General features: G+C 39.1%; 1 protein-coding gene across 11 annotated transcripts; it reads right to left on the bottom strand.

Moving 5' to 3' along the window:
* Window positions 1–14150: 14150 nt before the first annotated feature.
* On the bottom strand, window positions 14151–20213 carry LOC107795640 (uncharacterized). Of its 11 annotated transcripts, XM_075252711.1 has the most exons (7): window positions 19793–20213; window positions 18409–18457; window positions 17360–17525; window positions 17121–17245; window positions 16951–17049; window positions 16540–16872; window positions 14151–14391 (listed from the first exon to the last, which is right to left on the bottom strand). In XM_075252711.1, exons 3-6 carry the CDS (start codon window positions 17502–17504, stop codon window positions 16549–16551), a joined length of 693 nt encoding a protein of 230 aa, XP_075108812.1. In that variant the 5' UTR covers window positions 17505–17525; window positions 18409–18457; window positions 19793–20213; the 3' UTR covers window positions 14151–14391; window positions 16540–16548. The 11 variants fall into 11 exon arrangements, 4 of the variants coding, with proteins under 4 accessions (XP_075108812.1, XP_016473793.2, XP_075108816.1 ...); XM_016618307.2 differs by lacking the exon at window positions 18409–18457 and having other exon boundaries at window positions 19793–20212; XM_075252715.1 differs by lacking the exons at window positions 18409–18457; window positions 19793–20213 and adding an exon at window positions 18227–18402.
* Between the last annotated feature and the right edge of the window lie 886 nt (window positions 20214–21099).

The following is a 21099-nucleotide window of genomic DNA, read 5'->3' as shown; positions in this document are numbered from 1 at the left end:
TAGATATATTTATGCACTCACACTTTCCCAAGAATGCAACTTCTTAGAACCATCACGTGCCCGCAATTGCTATCCGTACACAATCTCCCCAGCAGTCATATTGTCATAATCGGCTATCAGCTAAGAGATCTTACTACTAATCGTCCTTTTACATTCTTGCACTGCATAAGGCTACCTTTCTGCCTTCCGAGACTAAGCATTGTCTCCATCCTGCATTTCTCATCATTTGCATAAGGCTACATTTCTGCCTTTCGAGACTAAGCATTGTCTCCATCCTACATTTCTCTGCATTGCATAAGGCTACCTTTCTGCCTTCCGAGACTGAGCATTGTCTCCATCCTGCATTTCTCTGCATTGCATAAGGCTACCTTTCTGCCTTCCGAGACTAAGCATTGTCTCCATCTTGCATTTCCTTGCATTGCATAAGGCTACCTTATCTGCCTTTCGAGACTAAGCCATGTCTCCATCTGCATTTTGCATAAGGCTACTTTTCTACCTTCCGAGGTTAAGCTCTACCTCCATCATCATCTGCATAAGGCTACCTTTCTGCCTTCCGAGACTAAGCATTGTCTCCATCTTGTATTTCCTTGCATTGCATAAGGCTACCTTATCTGCCTTTCGGGACTAAGCCCTGTCTCCATCTGTATTTTGCATAAGGCTACTTTCCTGCCTTCCGAGGTTAAGCTCTACCTCCATCATCATCTGCATAAGGCTACTTTTCTACCTTTCGAGACTAAGCTCTGTCTCCATCTGCGTTTTGCATAAGGCTACCTTTCTGCCTTTCGAGGTTAAGCTCTACCTCCATCTGCATTTCCTGCATTGCATAAGGCTACCTTTCTGCCTTCCAAGACTAAGCTCTGCCTCCATCCTGCATGGCTGAAATATCGCCACTTTATTTTCTTGCATCAACTGAAAGATCGCCACCTTATCTCTCTCGCATGGCTAAAATATCGCCACCTTTTATTTACGTCTTGCATCGGCCAAAATATCGCCAAATCCTACATTTCATGGGTTGAAAGATCGCCACCTTGTCCAAAGGCATCATTGTTCGGAGATACCATTTGCATAGCCCGAGAACGCCATGCCATGGCCTGAGGACACCATTTTATCTTTTGCATATCATTATTCAAAGGCATCATAGTTCGGAGGCATCATCTACATGGCCCGAGAACATCATTTCATGGCCTGCGAATTTTTATTTACGCTCTTCATAGCCCGGGACGTCATGGTTCAAGGACGTCATCCTAACCGTCCAAAGACAGCATTCATGGTCCAATGGGAATTTGCATCACGTTTAAATTTATGCACAATATATGTTCGTATTGCTCATTTGCAGGTAAACCGGCTAGCAACGGCTGTCTCATCAGGAGCGATCTCGCTCCGGTTCTTGCAGCCTATCGATTTTCAGAAACCTCACTCAATCTAAACATCGCGTTCATCCGTATCAAATCTCTATCGGCATATTCCATCAATGATTCCTGAACTACATATGGCCTGATTCCTGTAAGACCAAGGATATGTAGGCGGCTCAGAGACTAGAGTTCGGTCAAAACTCCTTTCAAATTGCCACTTTCGGTCAAAATTGGTCATCATATCTTTACCCGACAACTCTTTCATCCTCCTCGGGTAAAAAGGCAGCTATTGATACCCAATTTTTCCCTATGTATTTCTATACAAAATACTTTCAAAATAGCATGTACATGCATATATAAGCATGCCCCAAGAGTTTTGGTATTTTTCCTAATTCTTAAAGATTTTTAAAATCAATTTATTGTCTATTTTAGCAGTACAAAATCCATAAATATTTCCAAAATCATCAATTTTGGTGAATAACTTATTTTATCCTCATATTTACACCAAAATACAATTAAGGTGATTTTTGCAATTTTTTACAAATTCGTTTGGCATTTTAAAAGCTAAATTGCATATAATTGCAATTATAGCCTATTTTGTATTTGATAGCATCTTATAATTATAAAATTAACCCCAACATTTTTTAATTAATATTTATATGATATTTGTTTACCCGGTACTTTTACTTTGTTCTTAAAATCGTTATTGCTATTTTTTATAAAACAAAATGGGAAAAGTGGCTATTTACAATCTAGCCTCAATTGTATTTGAATTTCAGCCAATTTGGCACCCCTAATTAACCCAACTCAGCCCCAAATTCGAGCCCAAACTACCCAGCCCAATTACATTTAACCCGACCCAGCACCTACTCAACCGACCCAACCCATAACCCCGTTCAATCTCGGCCGTTGATCACTTAGATCAACGGCCACCATTGATTCTTTCCTTTTTAATTTCAAACGACCCCTAAACCTACCCCATTCCTTCAGAAACGCCACCTATGAATCCCTTCTTTCTCTCAACTCTCTCTCAACCCACCTTAAACCCTAGCCGCCGCCTCTCACTGAATCCCTAATCCATGGCTTCCTAGGCTCATCGGAGACCTGTACCAGCCTCTCATCGCCTCTACGTGCTCGTCTTTGAGGTCCTATGACCAGATCTTGAAGGGGTTTCGACCAAGGCTTTGCTTGATGACTGTTCTCCGGTCGTCTTCAACCTTTGTCCAGGCCAGCCATGGCTATTCGAGTTCGATCTTCGACTTTTCTGCTTAGATCGATGATTTTCAAAGCCTTTCTCATCGCCTGGGTTTCTTATAAAATCCTAATCTCTAAGGTTCCTTCGATTTTATCTGCCCCGGATCTATATGTGTTTGAACATTCTAAGCATCTTTCTCAAAGTTTCTTTAATTTTTTGCATTCAAAACTCTTTATTCTTAAATTAGGGTTTTATGTTAAGGTATTTCGAATCTCTTCTCTGATTCTCGACATGTTTTACTGTGTTTTGCTTGTGTTGTTTTCTATCTGAGTTCGCATGTTTAAAACCCTAATTCTTGAGATTTTGTTTGAGTTTCTTAGTCTGTTTGTTAACATTCGTTTACCTTGTTTTTCTATTTGAGTTAGCATGCTGAAAACCCTAATTTTTGGGGTTTATTCGAGATTCTGAATTTGTTTGCTTGTTTCACTTGTTTATCGCCTCTAAACCTAACTGATTTTTAAAACCCTAGTTCTTTGGGGGTCTATTTTAGTTCCTGAAGTTCTTCGTCTGTTGAAATTGCTCAATGTGATTCCTTTACTTCAACTCTCTTTTTTCTTTATGTGACTCTTTTGGTTCTGAATTCTTGCTACCTGTCAATCTCGACTATGATTTTCACTTGACTCTTTGCATGCCTCTGATCCTTTTCTCTATTACTAAACCACTGAAACCTGACTATCATGCTTCGAATGCTTGTTCTATGCTACTACTGTATGTCGTTTCTTTTGCCATAGCTTGGCCTCACATGTCTATTACTTGTGCATTCCTTTATATATTGAGTCCCTTCTGTGATTGATTTTCAAACTCATAACTGATTTCAAAACTTTTCCCTCTTACTCGCCTATTAAGGGTTAATTGATTCTCTTTCTTGGTTTGGCCTTACTAAACCCTTTCCAAAAATAAGTACAATCCTGTACTTGGACTTAAATACTCATTGTATGATTTTACTGCTCCTCTTATGGCAACAACCATTCTGCTTACAGACTGATTTTCTTTCCTTATTTTTGATCATGTTAGTATCCGTTTGAACAATAATCCCTTGATTAAAGAGAAGTCTTGTGTTAATTGATTCTGATTGTGATCATGCCCATATTTGTGTTAAAGCTATACTTGTTACCTTATTCTTTACTCGTTTTCAAAGCTATAAATACCTATACTCTTCTCTTTCAAAGTACGAACACACACAGCATAAGTTACCATTTCTTCTCTCAAATACACTTAGGTTTTCTAAAAAAGCATTCGTGTTTTCTCTGAACTCATAAGCTCTCTTCTCTGATTGTGTTTTGGCTACAAGTATCCTGCTTTTCTTTGTGCTTACTTTTCTGCAACTGGTATGTCTCTTCTTGTTTAAATTTTGCCTCTCTCTTATGTGTTTATGCTTCAGTCTTCTCCTTGTTTATTTTACTGCTTTTTGCAAGTTTGTTTATTCCTGCTCTCATTTGAATCCCCATCCCTAAACCCTTTGTATGTTGAGTTATGGTTCAGAAAACATGACAACACTTGATATTGTTGTTCATGTATATGGACTGGACTCCCTGAGTCCTAAACTCTTTCAATTCCCATTCCCCTTTCCCTTTTTATGTATTCTGAGCCTGAGACTTTGGTCTGGCAGTGTCCTAATCACTGTCCAGACCATAGTCTGACCTTCAATAGGTTTGTGCTCTTCTTTGTTGGCTGAACAGGCCTGGTCAGGGGTGTGCCAGCCTATCCTATGGCTAGGCATGACCACCAGCCTACCATGGCACTCCCTAACCCCCCTCTTGAACTTACACTCATTCTTAGAAACTAAGTTCTGCCCCTCTCTTGTGAGCCTTGCCTTGGGACCCCCTGAGCTCCCTCTGAACTTGGACACCTGAGGGTTGGCCCTTCCACACTATACTATAACTCTTTCTAGTTAATATCTTGGGTGTAAGCACTGTCTGGAGTTCTTGAAACTCCTTGGATCTCTGAAACACCCTAGATAAGAGAAGGCTTTGGAAATCTGGATCTCGTAAGTAGTTCAATCTCATATTGTTAGATACTAAGTCTGAATTAGGCTGCTCGGATGTAGCTGTAATTTCTAATGTATTTTTTATTTCTGTCTTATTTTTTACTGGTCTATAATAATTTGTATAAACTCATGGGATTTTAGTGAAAAGGGTGTGCAATTTCACACGTAGAGACCATGCCTATAGGATTTAACTTCTAAACTTTCTGCAACTATGCATATAGATACCGTGCTCATAGGGGTTTACATTTCTGCACATAATGATACCATTAGGCAAACTGTAGGCTTAATTATAAAGTTGCATATAGATACCATGTTTGTAAGACTCCTGTTAAAAAGGTGTTAAATTCAGTTAACGTATAGATAGCATGCCTATAGGAACTTCAAGTCAGAACTGTCTCATTTGTTTAAGACATCACCAACCATTTAAATTAATATATACCGGCAGTCTTTTGCGATTTTCTGAACCTCGTAAGTTAACAAACATTTTCTAAACAAACTGGCATTTTCTGAAACTCTCTTTTTATGATAAAGTTCGTGAAACTTTTTTTCAACTAGTCTGCAAGTCTTTTGAAGTTCCTTTCATTTCTTTAAACCCCTTCAAAACAGAACACTCTTTTCTGAAACTCGTTTCACTGTGGAAAAAAAACTGGTAACTCTTTATAATCAATCTGCTTTTCGAAATCGTTAGTTCTATCCAACACATAGCTAAAAGTGGACTAGTCTTTAACAACTGCATTCGAGCGAGCCTAATGTGGCTTCCTGTCTAAAAGTATGAGTTGAACCAATCCGCTTATCGCTTTAATTTTAAAGACCAAACCAATACATGCAAGACATGCTAAACTTCATGGCTTATCTGATTTAAGGAGGCTTACCTGAGCCTTACCTGCTTATTTGCTTTCCCCTCTACTTGTATTATGTGTTTTTGATTGACGCCCTAGTATTTTTGTCCTTTGAAAACTCTCAAAAGGCCCCAAATATCTTTCCCTTTAGGATTAGTAGTCCTAAATGCCTCCGGGACTAATAGGATTGGGACGGGTACTAGCATGCAATAAGTAACGAAACTTTCCGCACTTTAATACCTTAACGAGGTGGGAAGGGTAGAATATGGATATGATGACTGGTGCGCTAATATCACGTGCGACCCCTCTTCTGAGGAGCGATTGCTGGATATTGCATTGACCATATTATCGGTAAACCTAGGACCCCTTTCCCTTTTACTTGTTAATTTTTAAGTTTTCTTTTAAAACTAATTTTCTAAACTCTCTACTTCTTCAACTCTTAAACTTGTTTGCAAAACTATGTGAAGCCCTTTGCTTTATTTTTCTACTTGTCTTCTTAAAGTCGCAATTGTAGCATGGCCGGGAACCACAATTGTGGATCCTGAGGGGTGCCTAACACCTTCCCCTCGGGATAATTTCTAGCCCTTACCCTAATCTTTGGTCTCTTCATCTCAAACCTTTCTTAAAAGTGTCCTAATGCACTATAATCATTAGGTGGCGAATCTTCAACTTCTAAGACCCAATTCTCGAAAGGGAATAGAGTTGTCCTCCCAATGTCGTATACCCGATTTCGACCCTTAGAAAAAGGGGGCGTCGACAGCCGTACTTATTCAAGATTTGCACGGATGGTGTGATCCGAAGGTCTATCCTAGAGGAAGAGCAATTGAGTATCCTGGAGGCTTGTCATTCCTCTCCCTATGGTGGCCATCATGGCTGGGAGAGGACGGCTTCTAATGTTCTTAGTTGTGGGTTTTATTTGCCAACTTTGTTCAAAGATGCAGGTGATTTTGTGAAGAGATGTAATGAATGCCAAAGAGCGAGTGGAATTTTGAAGAATGATAAGATGCCTCTCAATACAATTCTTAAAGTGGATATATTTGATGTATGGGACATTGATTTCATGGACCCATTTGTTAGCTCTTGTGGGAACACTTACATTCTTGTGGCGGTTGACTATGTTTTGAAGTGGGTTGAAGCTGTGGCTTTGCCCAACAATGAGGCCCGGAGTGTTGTTGCATTTCTCAAGAAAATCATTTTTACAAGGTTTGGTACTCCTCGTGCAATCATAAGTGATGGGGGTCTCATTTTTGCAATAGAGCTTTTGACATGTTGCTTTCAAAGTACAATGTCAATCACAAAGTTTCTACCCCCTATCATTCTCAAGCAAGTGGTCAAGTTGAAGTCTCCAACAGGGAAATCAAAAGCATATTGTCAAAACGGTCAATGCAAATAAGACCGATTCGTCAAAGAAGTTGGATGGCGCTCTTTGGGCTTATAGGACTGCTTACAAGATTCTGATTGGTATGTCTCTGTATTGGTTGGTATTTGGGAAAGCTTTCCATCTACTAGTAGAGTTAGAGCACAAGGCCATGTGGGCTTTGAGGAAGCTCAAACTTGAGTGGGATGTTGCAGCCAATCTTCGTGTGGAGAAGCTCAATGAACTTGATGAATTCAGATTCCATGCCTACTCCAGTTCTTCCTTGTATAAGGACAAGATGAAGTACCTTCATGATAAATATTCTCGTGGAAAGGAGTTCAAAGTAGGTGATTTGGTTCTCTTGTTCAACTCCCGGTTACGTCTGTTTTCGGGAAAGCTTAAGTCAAAATGGAGGGGACCTTTTGAAGTGGTGTGTGTGACCCCATTTGGTGCTCTTGATTTAAAGATCAAAAATGGTGAAGTCTTCAGAGTTAATGGGCACCGGGTCAAGCATTATCTTGGAAAAATTAATGAAAGTCACGTGGTTGCGCTTCTTCATTTCAAATGATGTGATGGTAACATGCGTTGTGCTGCGACGTTAAATCGGGCGCTTCTTGGGAGGCAACGCATGTGTTTTTGTTCTTTTTTTTATTTGATTTTCATTGTAGTGTAGGATTGATTTTTGGGCTAAATGGTTGTGAGATGTTATAGGATTGTGTTGGTGCAGTGCAGAACATAGTGGAAAAAAGTGTCAGGTCTCTGAAGTTATTAATGCGGCCGCACTACATTTAGTGCGGACCGCACTGGTGAAGGGTGAAAAGTAGACCTCTCTGAAGTTTGCCACTACGGCCGCACTACATTTTGTGCGATCTGCGGTTGCCCACTGCGGCCGCACTACATTTTATGCGGACCGCAATGTGTTGCCTCCTCAAACTTGAAAACTGCTAGGCAGTGCGGACCGCGGTCCATTTTGTACGGTCTGCACTGGGATAGGTAAGAAGGGCCTCATGACTTTTTCTATAAATAGTCCCTGAGGGACAACATTTACACTTTTCGAACTGTTGATTCTCAGACTCAGTAAAGCAGTGTTCATCACTTCCTTTGCTCGTAATTAATTGTTTGGAACTGATTAGCTTCATTTCATCTCACATCTGGTACCATTACCTTCCTTTTAATTGTTCACTTTTGTTAATTTCTTTTAATTTTCGTTTGTCTTGCTTTCCTTTCTCTTTTTCCCATATTTTCTTTCATAGATTATGTTAGGGTAGTTAATCTTTTGATTAAAATAGAGATAGGTAGTTAAAATCGATGGGCAATCACTTAGGGACACTACTTAGGTTCAAATTTGGACTTAAAATCAAAATCTCGTAAACCCTAACTTAATGCCATAGTTGGGCACTCAGTGCGGACCGCAGTCGTTTCTGTGCGGTCCACGGTGCCATTGTGCGGTCCGCAGTAACATTTTGTCCGGACCGCATTGCTAAATGTCCTGGAAGTTGAACTTTGGGGACTGCGGCCGCACTACATTTTGTGCGGACCGCAGTGGTCCCTGTGCGGTCGCACTACATTTTGTGCGGTCCGCACTACCTAGATACAGAGAGTGGGTAGTCTGAACCCCACCTCTGTGCGGACTTCATGGCCTTTTTGTGCAGTCTGCATTGACCCTTGTGCGGCCGCACACCATTTTGTGTGGTCCGCACTGTGTGACTTCTGCAACCTGTCTGCAATTTTTCCTTCTATTCTGCAGCAATATTTTTAACTGATTCTATTGATACTAACAAGCATATTGAATTGTGTTTGCAGACAATGGTGAAACAACGAGGTAAAGGATCTAAACAACCGGGCAGAGGAGAATCCTCCCGGGGAGGGAAGCAGAAAATGATAAAACTCACTCCCCAAGCCAGGCAAAACATAAAGAACACATGGAAATTAATAAGAGCAGCTGACAAAGCCATTAACATATCGAGGAATGAGTACGAGCCCTCCCGGGAGATCTCTTCAGACTCTGTGCCGGAGTACATCCCTGACTGGCCGGAGAGGAACAGACTAAGAGACACACCTCTACTATTCCCCACTGCCCAAGCGTCAGTGAATGTTTCTTCTGGGTTGTCTGAGGGCTCAGGTGCAGGTAGTGGGGAATACTCTACCTCTCTCACATCTTCATTATCTGGAGAGGGTGCAGTAGGAGATGAGGAGGAAGTAGGAGGAGAAGAAGTAGTCGGAGAAGGGGGTGAACCTCAGGTTGGCGGGGTAGCTAGAACTAGGAAATCGGAGGCTTGGCAAGACTGGTTCATGAGCAAAGTAGCATACCATAAATTTCAGAAATGGTGGCCGGTGAGGAAGTTGATCCCGGAGAGGAGTTTGTAGAAAGTGACTTGCTACCTCACAACCCCAATGTGAGAAGGAAACTTATGGAGAGAGTTGGATGGGAGTACTTTTTAGGGGAGTGTGTGGATGCAAATAAGCACTTGGTCAAAGAATTTTACACCAACGTTGCCCACATCAAAAAGGGTACTAAGGTGACCAAGGTGCGAAACTTGAAGGTGTTGTTTAATGGGAAAACAATCAATGATTACCTTGGCTTTGATGAGGAGGATGAGACCATATACATGGCAAAGATGGAACTAGGTGAGGAGGTTCATCCTTGGCTGGCACAGTACCTGACAATCCCATGTACCACCCCCGACTGGTTGACTGCTGGAGTCAAGATTCTGAGACGTAGTTTAAACTTCAAGGCAAGGGGGTGGGAAACATTTGTATGTAGCAGGTTGGACCCCACGACTCATGACAACTCCCTCCCTCTTCACCGGGCAGTGTTGGTAGCTTCAATTATGGCAGGGTACCCAATCAATGTGGGAAATGTGATGTCGCGGGTAATTACAATTGTGGGTGCTGAGAATGACAGAAACTTCCCGTTCCCCAGTTTACTCACTATGTACTTCTGAGACCTAAAAGTTGAAAAGAGGCCCTTCGATATCGAGGTCAAAGCGAAGGCCCCATTTTCTTGGTACAGCATGCAGAGGGATGATAACCCCAAGAGCAAGAATTTCAGGGGTATAGCTACTGCTCCAACTGGCCAGTCTGAAAAACCAGTTGTGGTAGCGACTCCTGCTGAGCCTGCCTCTACTTCCACTGCTATCCTTCCTGGTCCATCCACCTCAGCAGACCCGAAGATACCTTCCTCCCGTGCATATCCAGTGACTACCCACCGACTGAGCCAGGCCCTTCTCAGTATCAACAACTGGATGCAGACTGCGTCATCCAAGTTATCCACCCTCACTACCATGGTAGAGGCTCAGTCGGCACCTCCACCTCCACAGGTCCCCCAGTCGATAGAGGATGCTCTCAAGAAGATACTAGACAACCAAAAGAAAATCCTCGACACTCAGAAGGTGCGTACTGATGTGGTTGATTCACATAGCAAGGCTCTCAAGGAGCTTGCTAGGGAGCACAAGAAGCTGAGGAAGACATGGGCCTCCAAGGAGTTCGTGAAGGAGCTGAGAGCTGATGTTAACAGACTGAAGGCAGATCATCTGCCTTTAGATTTACTACCTCAGGACCTAGTACCAGCAGTTTATCCCCAGTCGGAGTAGTCACAGAGGCCGCCCAAGAGAAAGAGGATGATTCCCATAGCGGATATGCAGTCATCCAGTTGGCCGACCCACCGTAGGCCTCCTCCAATCATCCACAGGATGCACCACAAGAGCCTGTCCAGGCCTAGGTCCCAGCAGCACAGCAGCAGGCCACAAGGAACCAGTCTGAGGTTCCCGAGCACAGTAAGGACGCTGGGACCACTCTGGAGCCCATGCAGACAGACAAGCCATAGGGAGTACTATATCCTTTTTCCTTTTCTCTTTTTGGTGCTTTATTTGGTTTAGTTGTCATTGGGGACAATGACAACTTTCATTTGAGGGGGTAGGCCCTACTTGTTATTCATTCAGATGATTATATATATATTTCATACTTTTTATGCTTTCTTTATCTTTTCATCTTTGGTTTGTATATAATTTTAACATTTTGTTAGATTTATTGCACTTTTATTTTACTTTGGGTCTGTATATAAAGTTATATTACATTGTATATATTCATCCCATTTATTGTATATTCGACAAATCCCCTCTTGTATATATTCATTTTATTTTCCGCAAACTTTTCACTCATAGCTTCTTATTTATGATTCGTAGCTTCTTGTTTTTGAAAGTTTGCAATAAGCCTTTGGTTTTCTTAATGCCACGGTTCTTTCCAAAGGTGGAGTGTTGTGTGAACCGGTTGGCTCTTCCCAAGGATGGATGACGTGACAACCTTCTTAAGGGTTTGAGTCCGTTTTTCTTTTTGTTTTTAGCAGTTAGTAGTTAAGGGTGCCTCAAGCAAAACTTCACTTGGGCCTAGCACAATTGCCTTTGATCTTATATCAAAAATAAATTGTTGTGTTTAGGATGGTGAAAGTCGTGGCCTTGAGACTCTTGTATTGACCGATAATCATCAAGTGGTTTTTCGGGACCATTGTGTGCTCAAATCTTATCTAAGGTCGTTGTGGGCCCTCGACTCTGTGTCTTTAGCAATCTCATAATTTGTGTGGTAAGTAATTGCATTGCAAGTTCAAGTGCTAAGCCATTAGTCTAGAACTTGCCCTGAATGTTTGTTGAGGTGAAATCCTAAGTGAATTTTGACTTGAGACATGATTATAAGCTCTCCTTGGTCCAAATGATAGCTTGAACACTTCCATAACCTACCAAAGATAAGCTTTCCTTTGAGACATGATAAGATCTTTTACCAAAGATACAAGCCTATACCCGTTCTAAAAGATACCCTCTCTTGACACCCGATCTTTCCTTAGCACATGGCAAAAGTATAAGTTTGGGGGGAGAGACGAGGATTGCAACAAAGTGGTAAAGGAGAAAAGGAAAGGCAATGAAAAAGAAATAAAAGCAAAAAAGACAAAAAGAATGTTCAATATGAAAGAGAATAAAAAAGGATTCAAGAAAAGCAAAGAATGAAAGGTGTGGAAAGTTGAAAAAGGAGAAAAGGTTTAAAATGTATAAGAAAGAGTGACACGTGTCTCTCTAGCCCCTTAGAAAGAAGTGAAGTGATGCAAAGAGTCAAGTGAATGTGTGCCAAAATGAAAAAAAAAAGTGCTTAAGGGAAGATGGAACTTACTTAGACCAAACATCTCCTACCCTGAACCAAAAGCCTTCACCATGACTCCACAAAAGCCCTATATGATCTTGAGTTGAATGAAGCTTACATTACTGGTGACTTACATAAGGGGCAAGCAAATGGTACTTAGAGTCGGACTTGTGACTTTTTCTTGAGAGAGATGAGTGAACTTCCATTGACCTCGTTCTGAGTGCCACTATTCTAAAGGTGAGGTTTGCTTAGGGAGAGTTGAGGATGTATGAGTTTGGGTTCCACAATGACCAAAGTAATAGCAAGAGTTCTTTGATGTGTTGAGTCAACTCTTGATGCTCTTGTGTCACACTTAATCCATTGTGTTTCAAAGAGAAAAAGTTGTTAATGATTCATTTGTATTGAGGGCAATTGTTAGTCCCAATTGATGCTAGATGAGGTCACTTTAGGACAGCTGAAATTTTCTTGGATATTCTCTTAAGGGGTGGGTCTTATTTTGTTTGCTTGAGGACAAGCAAAAGCTTAAGTTTGGGGGAGTTGATAACTAGGGATTTAGACACCTTTTTATACTCCTTCTTGCTTATGTTTTGATTAGGAATTTGTACAAAATAGTCTCAAAAGGCTCACAAGTTGTGCTTGATTGCAGGTTTAATCAACAAAGTGACAAGATGTCAAAGATCAGCTCAAAAGGAGTGAAACTTGCACAAGTACCAAGGCAAGTCAAAGCTCAGGCAAAACAAGGCCAGTGCGTCCGCACTACATTCTGTGCGGTCCGCACTGTGCAGTTCAGAGAGCATGACATTCAGGCACAAAGGCTATGCGACCGCACTAGGATTTGTTTGGTCCGCACTCAGATCAACGTGGCCGCACTCGTTTTAGTGTGGTCCGCAGAGAGAAGAATCAGAGAGCTACAAATTCTAAGTGTCAAGCCAATGCTGTCCGCGCTCCATTTTATGTGGACTGCACTAGAAGCCTCCGCGGCCGGAGTCCATTCTCTGCGGTCCGCAGTGCCCGAGTTCAGAGAGTCAGATTTTCAAGTTCAGAGCCTAGTGCGGCCGCACATCATTTTGTGCGGTCCGTACTAACCCCGCAGGGGTATTTTTATCCAAATTTTTCAGCTTAATATAAATAGCTTCTTTTCCCATTTTTTGGGTATCAGATAGTTTTTAGTTGTAGCTGCACTCTTGGGTTCGAAGTATTTAGCTATTTTGGGTATTTTAACTATATTTCAACATTGAATCTTGTTGTTTATCTTAATAATTGATTAATATGAGTTGTTCTTCATCTATTTCTTGTTTTCCTTCTTTAATTATGAGTAGCTAGACCCATAAGCTAGGATTGAGGGTAATTGATGGGTCTTGTATTTTAGGGCTAGATTGACTATGGGTGTTTGATATTTGGACTAATTTCATGTTTAATTGTTGAATTAGTGGTTGCAAATACTAGTTTGTTTTCAGTTGACTTGGGCTCTTCTTGAGAAAGAGAGTCTAAGTCTCTGAAATTGGTCCAACAAGGAATTGGGGCATACTCAAGTGATTGATAGCCCCAATTAAAGGGTTAAACCTCGAGAGAGTAATACCTGACTTGAACCTTGGTTGCTTGTGCAAATTTGCATACACAATTGGTCTTGAGAAAGCCAATTCGGGCAAAATCACTCGAACCACCGAGAGGTGTAGAGTGGGTAATATCGTGCAACGGTTATATCATACTCCCCAAATTATGTCAATCCACTACAAGAAAAATGCTCAACAGCAAAGGGAAAAATGGTCCCTAAAAGTTAGAAATTGGTCCCAAATGGTTAATAGCGACCAAATAATTTGGTCCTTATAGCTTCCGCCGCTAAAGGTCATTAAGGACAAGATACAGTGCTGGTCGCTAAAACTGTTTCGCGACCAGATTAAAACTAGCCCCTAAAAGGTTTTTAAGGACCATGTTTCTGGTGCTTATTTTTATGTTTTAGCGACTAAATTCCTGGTCCTTAAAATATTTTCGTGACTAGTTTAAATATCGTCGTTAAAACGTTTCACGACCAGTTAGAAGCTGGTCGTTATATCTTTTCGGAGAAGTTTAAATCTGGTCCCTAATGTCGAATAGGTCAGCGCTACAAAGCTACAGATTTAGCAATCAAATTTTCTACTCCTAAAAAAGATTTAAGGACTACCGGTCTAGTTCCTAAAGAAACAAGTTACAAGTCCCTAAATCACATTCAATTTGCAACTAGAAATCGGGAATATTAATATATAGATGATGTTGCTTTCATAAAATAATACCAAAAATAATCAACATCAGTTAGTTGCACCGTACATCAATGATGTAAGCTAGTCACAATAGTGTTCATAAACATTTAGCAAAAAATTACATATCACTAATATCCCTCGATTGTAATGTAAAATTTTCTTGAAATTCCCAGCAAAATGATGGCTAATCTGTATGTCGTCAAAAATCTACTTCTAGTAAACTTCAATATCCAAAACCTGTAGAAGAAATAAGAAATTTCAATTAGAAAAACTATATATAATAATGTAGACGGAATGTTATCACAGTAGGTATGAGAATTGACAAAAAGAACAGTAATTTTAGTAGGTGTATCGTTGCCTGGATTATAGCAATTGATAAGATTCTCTATTTTCACAAAGCTGAGTGGAAATGACAGCTCCATGACAGATAAAAAGATAGTAACAGTATCATTTCCTTATTTTTCAGCAGACACAGAGATTAATTATAATCATTAAACATTAGAGTGTTAAAGAGGACGGTGAGGAACACGCAGTGTTCATCAGTTTTTGCAGTGGCCTACATGCGAACAAAATTCAGAAGACAATACAGTCCAACAAGATCTCACATCATTCTCCACCATTAGAAAAAAGGGATTTGGGGAAGAAGTTAAGAACAGTCATTGCATAATCAATTTGCAACGAGCTCTACAACGCTCTAGAAGCTGACGGCAAGCTTTAATTGCAATTAAATTAGTGGGGCCTCTAAAACCCAAGAGGAATCAGTGAATCAATGGAACAGTTAAAAGTAACTTAGCTCAATCACTAGTATGCAAAAAGCAAGCTTGAGAACCTAAAGGCTAAAAATTTTAGCTTAGCACTACTAAATTAAAGAGAAAAGATTAGGCATACAAGAAAAGAATGTCTGAATGCAAATCTCTCAAGTAGCAGTAAGGCAAGCAGGCATACTAAAAGATGTCACATTAGACAAGTAATTTAGGAAGTGAACTCAGCCAACAGTATCTGAAATCAGCTACTAAAAGATGTCACATTAGACAACTCAGCCAACAAAGGAGATTTTCAGTCTCTGATGCTAATGCTGAGAGAGCTGAGAACCTTTTCAAATGCATATTGTATGAACACTAATACAAATAAATCCAACATCTTCAGTGCCAATATGGAGCCTCATTGTGTGGTAGACTTATGTGAACTGAAGTGTTTTGAAGGATGGAAATTTCTTATGGGCTGGTAAGACAGTTATTAACAGAGCCACCCTAGTAGCATGGGACTTGGTTTGTAGACTTGAGAGAGAAGGTGGACACCACATATATGATGTAGTTTTACTTATCGTCAATCTGTAGTTTAATCTCCAGGTGAACCACCCTGCCATATATTGCAATGTTATCTGTGTGGCTTTATAGTCTGTTAATTCAATTGCAGGTGAACCAGATGCCATTTCCAAAGTTCCAAGTAGACTGGATGTCAATTTTTCGAATAACTGGACAAGTAATGATAACATTCAGCTTCTGAATTTGATGTGAGTGGCTTTCTTCTTTTCGTTTTCTCTCACAAATTAAGGATAAATTATAGTTTCCTTTGATTTTTACAAAGCTCTATGTGTCCGTAATGTCCTAATTTTGTTAAATGGAGTTTTTAGCGATTGGGGAGTTTGTTATGGTTTATCTGCTTTCTTCACCATGTGCATTAGATACATTACAAGGGCATTTGGGTGGGAACAAAAAAGTTCAAGTATATCTAGAAAAAAAAAAGTTTCATGACGTCAAGAAAAGGATGAAATTTAATTTTATGATGAATTGTGGAGTCGAAGTGCTCAAAAACTTAACATCCTCCAAAGCTACCTAATATTTACAAGAACAAAATGAATTGCCCTTGAGCCCCCTAGGAAAAAGTCATTTTCTACTGCTCTCCTCCTTTCAAAATCACTGCCTCAACTCCTTCGTAAGCCATAACTTGCTTAAAATTTCTGGACTAAAATGGTTATTTGAGAAATCGAATACTGTCAACTAGAATAGAGTCAGAAAACAAAGATATGTTGTAGTGCAAAATTTTAGGCTAGAAAACATAAATGTGAGTCCTTAGACACATTGCCTTGCATGGAAATAACTGAACATTATTTTATGTTATTACAGTAGCAGACTTTATTGCCTATTTTGAGTTCATCCAATATTAAACAAGTTCACCTTTAACTACCAGTATGGGTTATCGACTCCAGTATGGGTTATCGAACTTCAATCACTAGTGAACATTAAGAAACCAGTAATACGTTTAATAACTATGCACAACCAGCAAATTCGTAATCGACAGAAGAATAAATTCCGCAAATGATATATAATAACACACACTTAAATCAACAAAATAAATTGAGCTTTCAGGTAAGTTGTTACTCACTTGGTATCATTAAGGATCCAAATAGTCATTCTCTTGAAGTGGAGGCTGGAAATTAGTTTGTTGCGCTAATACTAATTCTTTTACTTGCCTCAGTTCTCTCATCTCAATTTCCAAGTTAGACAAACGATCCTTCAAAGACTGGTTTTCATCTTCAGTTGAACGTATCTTAGCCAATAATTCAGTTTTTGAGGCAGTTCCACCTTTCAAATCTTTTGCCTTTAATCCACCCCCAAAGCCAAATACATGACTACGACTTTGAGGTCCAAAGCATTTCTCTACAATCTCTATGTTAGGAAGTAACGGTTCAGACTGCACCAATTCCTGGATTTGAGCCTACAAAGTATTAGAGAAATTTTTGTCAGATCCAATAATAATTAAAAGTAAAGAACATGTTCAATTAACCAAACGCACATGTTTCTCGATTGTTTCAGGATCAACAAGCGTGTTATTCTTCTTGCGAGTCTTGAAAAAAATAGCTGCCAAATCTGGTGGTTTGCCATCTTTTCCGCCCTTTACATAAAAGTAAATATGTCAAATAACGTCTCGTCAATATTAAGCAAAAATAGATTTGATGAAAACACCTTTTGATAAATAATCTCTCTAATTGGCTTGCTACCAATATGATGAAGCATCTTCAACTTAGTTCTATTTGCTGCATTCCTGTTACTTCTCGCCCATATTTGAGTGACAACATTAAATTCAAATGCTACAAATAAATTATCAATTAAAAGATCACGGTATAAAATAAAATTACATAATTAGTTATTATGTCAAACCTGAAAACTTTCTGTAGAAAAATGTTCCTTTACCAATCACTCACATTGTTTCTTGTCTACCCCCTTGGGCACATTCTTAAGAGCCTCTTGGATTGGCTTACCCTTCACATATTTTGCATGCAATTGTCCTCTCCATTTGTTCCATAACTCTTTCATCCATCCCAAAATATGATCGCGATGGATATCCATGTCAACACTCTCAAATTGATCCTGCAATACATCAAGCATAGATTGATATCCAATATAAAAATAATAGACTCCAGGTACTTGGACATTCTGTTTTTTGTACACTGCTACAGAGAAAGCAACAAGGTAGCTGATTATTTGGCAAATAGGACAGTGAAAGATGAACATGATCATACATTATGCAAATTAAAGTAAAATGACGCATGTTGCTGGAACTTGCTGAACTACAAGGAAAACATAGAGAAAAAACCTAGTAGTAATCTTTTTTTTTTAAAGAACACAAATAAATAAAGAGCCCCTAGACTTCGCAGCGACATGTTCAGCAGCCACACAAAACTAAGAAAAGAAACAGAGCACCATCATACTGAATTTCACATTGATTCGCGTTATTGATGCATATCGCAGGATTAAGGTAGAACTGTTGTTGATTTCAGCCGAAAGAAGAGTCTGTGAATCACTTAGAACTCCACCCTCTTCATTCGAAAACTTCTGTTTCTTAAAAGGAATCCCCTGGTGCACTAGCAGCAGCAACAACATCAACAACTAGTGCACCAGTTGTAGCTACATCAGCAGAACAGACAATATGTAGATTCAAACAGTACCAGTTACCCTGCTTCTCTTTGGGATACTGGACACCATCTTCACAGTGTGGGGTCACAAAACTAGAAGCCATGACTGGGAGACACTCAGCTACTAGAGCCACACCAATCAGGATTTAAACGAACCTGGTTTTTTTCTTTTTGCAGGAACAGGGATCATACTCAGAGTCCCAAAGAGAAATACGAAAAGTAGGAGCACCTTTCCAGCAGGGTGAATCTTCATTTGAGTTATGAAGATCTAAAGCATCTGAACATTTCTCAGTAAAAGTCACAGGTGGTGCACTACCGTAAGGAGCTTGAGATCCTACCAAAGTTCAGCAGGCTTGTTTCCAAGGAAACCCTTTGACCGGAATGCAACTGAGGTAACATTACTTGTTATTACACTTGTCAGAATCATCTTTATGACTAAACTTCTTACGATTTTACAAGAATAAAATAAACTACAAGTTGATATGCATAATATATAACTCACAATTGCTCAACAAAATGAGAAATTAAAACACATAAGACACTCTAAAATTAAATCACTAATTTTTTATCTTGTCTTCCTTAAATAAAAAAAAATGATACAATAACTATCATTCTATGCTTTTGATATTATATAATAAACAATAGAACCTAAAAGAAAACCTAAAAGGTCAATTAGTAAGAGAGATTTCGAAATATAGAACCCGAATTTTTGACTCTCCATATATAGAATTCTAAGTTGCAGAAAACAAATAAAGAAACAAAAAACTGAAGAACCCTAGCTATAGGAAGTTAATAGCGACTAATCAACTGTGCTTTCTGAAAATTTATTAGAAGAACAATGTATGTATAGCAGCTCCTGGATTTGAATTACAGAGGAGATCTGACTCATCTCCCATGTGAATTCTTGATCACTTGCTTCAATTTATTCAGAAAGTGGGGGCTCTTTTTTTTGTATTTAAAAATACTTGCATTTTCTTCTTAACATAATTCAGAACTAAAAAGGAAAGAAAAATAGATTAATGGAATTCAATGAAAGATGTATCATCAATTAAATAAAAAATTATTTAATTAGTCAGAGAATCCACTGCAAACTTGGAGTCTCGTCCACGATAATGTTACTTTGTTCTTCAACTGGACAAAGATTTCTCGAATAGGCCAAACTTAATTTTCTCAGAACTTCAAGCAAACAAATTTCCATAAAACTCAACATTCTAATTAGCAAATTCCTATATTCTCCACTTATATAAAGATATGATTGTGACATGTTTGTACTTTCTTGCTATGAAAACACTAACTGAGCAAAAGCACGATAAAAAGGTTCAACAAAGTCAACATTCTGCCAAAAAGTTTACTATTCAGCTGACATCTTATATGTTTTTCTTCATGATAGAAAAAGATATCTTACTGAAATCAGATAATCTTTGAGTTAAAAGAGGTCCTTTTATTCACAAAATGCAGTTTCATTAACTTATGGTGCAATTATTGAAGATCCTTCTAATGCTTTTGATATTGTAGTACTACTTAAACTATAAAATTATTTCCATAAACACTTAAATTGATCGTCTTTTTCCGTTTCTTTCCACCCACCGAACTAAAACAATTAGTAAAGTAAATAAAACAAAACCAAATAAACAGAACAGATTTCTGATTCAATGGGGGAAAAAGCACGAAGAAGAAATTTAAAGAAACAGAACAGATCAAAGAGAAAGAAATTAAACTTACTCTTGTTTAGGCGGATAATCCAATAGTATAATTTGTGTAAAGTACTTTAGATTAAGGCCTCCAAAGAAGAAATTAAACAGAGTATGTTCTGAATAGAGCTCTCAACGATGACGACAAAGTGGCGCCTCACTCTTTGCAACCTTTCTGAGTTTTTTACCTTCAGAATTTTGAAGGAGTTAGCGGCCGTCTCTAGGGATTTTAGCTTCGTCGTCTCGCTCTTTGCAACCTTTCTGAGTTTAATTTTTTACCTTCTGAATTTTAGCTTCGCCATCTCTAGGGATTTTAGGTACGATCGAATTTTACCTTCTGAATTTTGAAGGATCTATTAGTTAGCGGCCACGTCTCTAGGGGTTTTAAGCTGAAAGTACGTGTATCTGAGAGATTTTAGGGTGAGAGAAAATTTGGAGGGATACTGTGATTAATTTCCTTTTCTTTCTTTTTTTTACTTTACATTTTGGTCAGTTCCCGCGTCCCCTATCCCGCTAAAATCCAATATTAGAGACCGGATATTAATTTTTTTTACAGATCAGAATAGGTTTGGTAGTATAAAATTTCATATCAAAGATAAAAAAAAATCTCATCCTATAAGTATACTTTTAGGGACCAATATTTAAAATTTGTTGCTAAATGCTGATCCCTAATAAGGATTTTTCTTGTAGTGATCATGTCTTAAATTCAATTACCCGTCAATTGACCACTTAGGCGAAAATCACTACCCTAGTGCCTTTAAACCATTTAAACAACCCTCATTAGTTTAACTCTTAGCTTAATCTAGTTTCATTTACAATTGTAAATTTATAAAAGTAGAAGTTAATCAAAAACCCAAAAAATGATTAGAAGTGTAATTTGGAACACATACGCAATCCTACACTAGATAGATACTCGATTCCAAATTCTAGCTTTCTGTGGAAATCGATTCTGACCCTAAATCGGGCAAAAGCTGCTCTGACCCTCTCTCGCTACTCAATAGTAGTGCGGAGTAGGCCGTGATAAGTGCACGACCCCACGCTCGTCATCAAGCGTGTGCGTCACCTTAATATAGCACAACGATGTGCAATCTGAGGTTTCATACCCTCACGACATCATTTACAATCACTACTCACCTTGATCCGGTCCAAACTCTAGCCCGCGATGCCTTTGCCCTCATGAATCGACCTCCGGATGCTCCAAATCTAGCAACAATCAGAACATAACCATTAAAATATGCTAAGGGGACAAAGCCCACTCGAAAATATTCAATTTACATTAAAAATCCCGAAATTGCTTAAACCCGACCCCCGGGCCCATGTCTCTAAATCAGATAAAAA

This window comes from Nicotiana tabacum, chromosome 1 (genome assembly GCF_000715075.1).
Source record: "Nicotiana tabacum cultivar K326 chromosome 1, ASM71507v2, whole genome shotgun sequence".
NCBI lineage: Eukaryota > Viridiplantae > Streptophyta > Magnoliopsida > Solanales > Solanaceae > Nicotiana > Nicotiana tabacum.
The sequence above is the reverse complement of the archived record's forward strand: the minus strand, read 5'-3'. Positions and strand labels throughout refer to the sequence as shown.

Excerpts from the sequence above, each read along its gene's own strand:
- LOC107795640 (XM_075252711.1), bottom strand. The coding sequence starts at position 17,504 with ATGGATATCCATCGCGATCATATTTTGGGATGGATGAAAGAGTTATGG. Across the intron at positions 17,246-17,359 it reads GGGGGTAGACAAGAAACAAT|CATTTGAATTTAATGTTGTC; the intron begins GTGAGTGATTGG and ends ATTTATTTGTAG. Across the intron at positions 17,050-17,120 it reads GAGAGATTATTTATCAAAAG|GGCGGAAAAGATGGCAAACC; the intron begins GTGTTTTCATCA and ends TTTTATGTAAAG.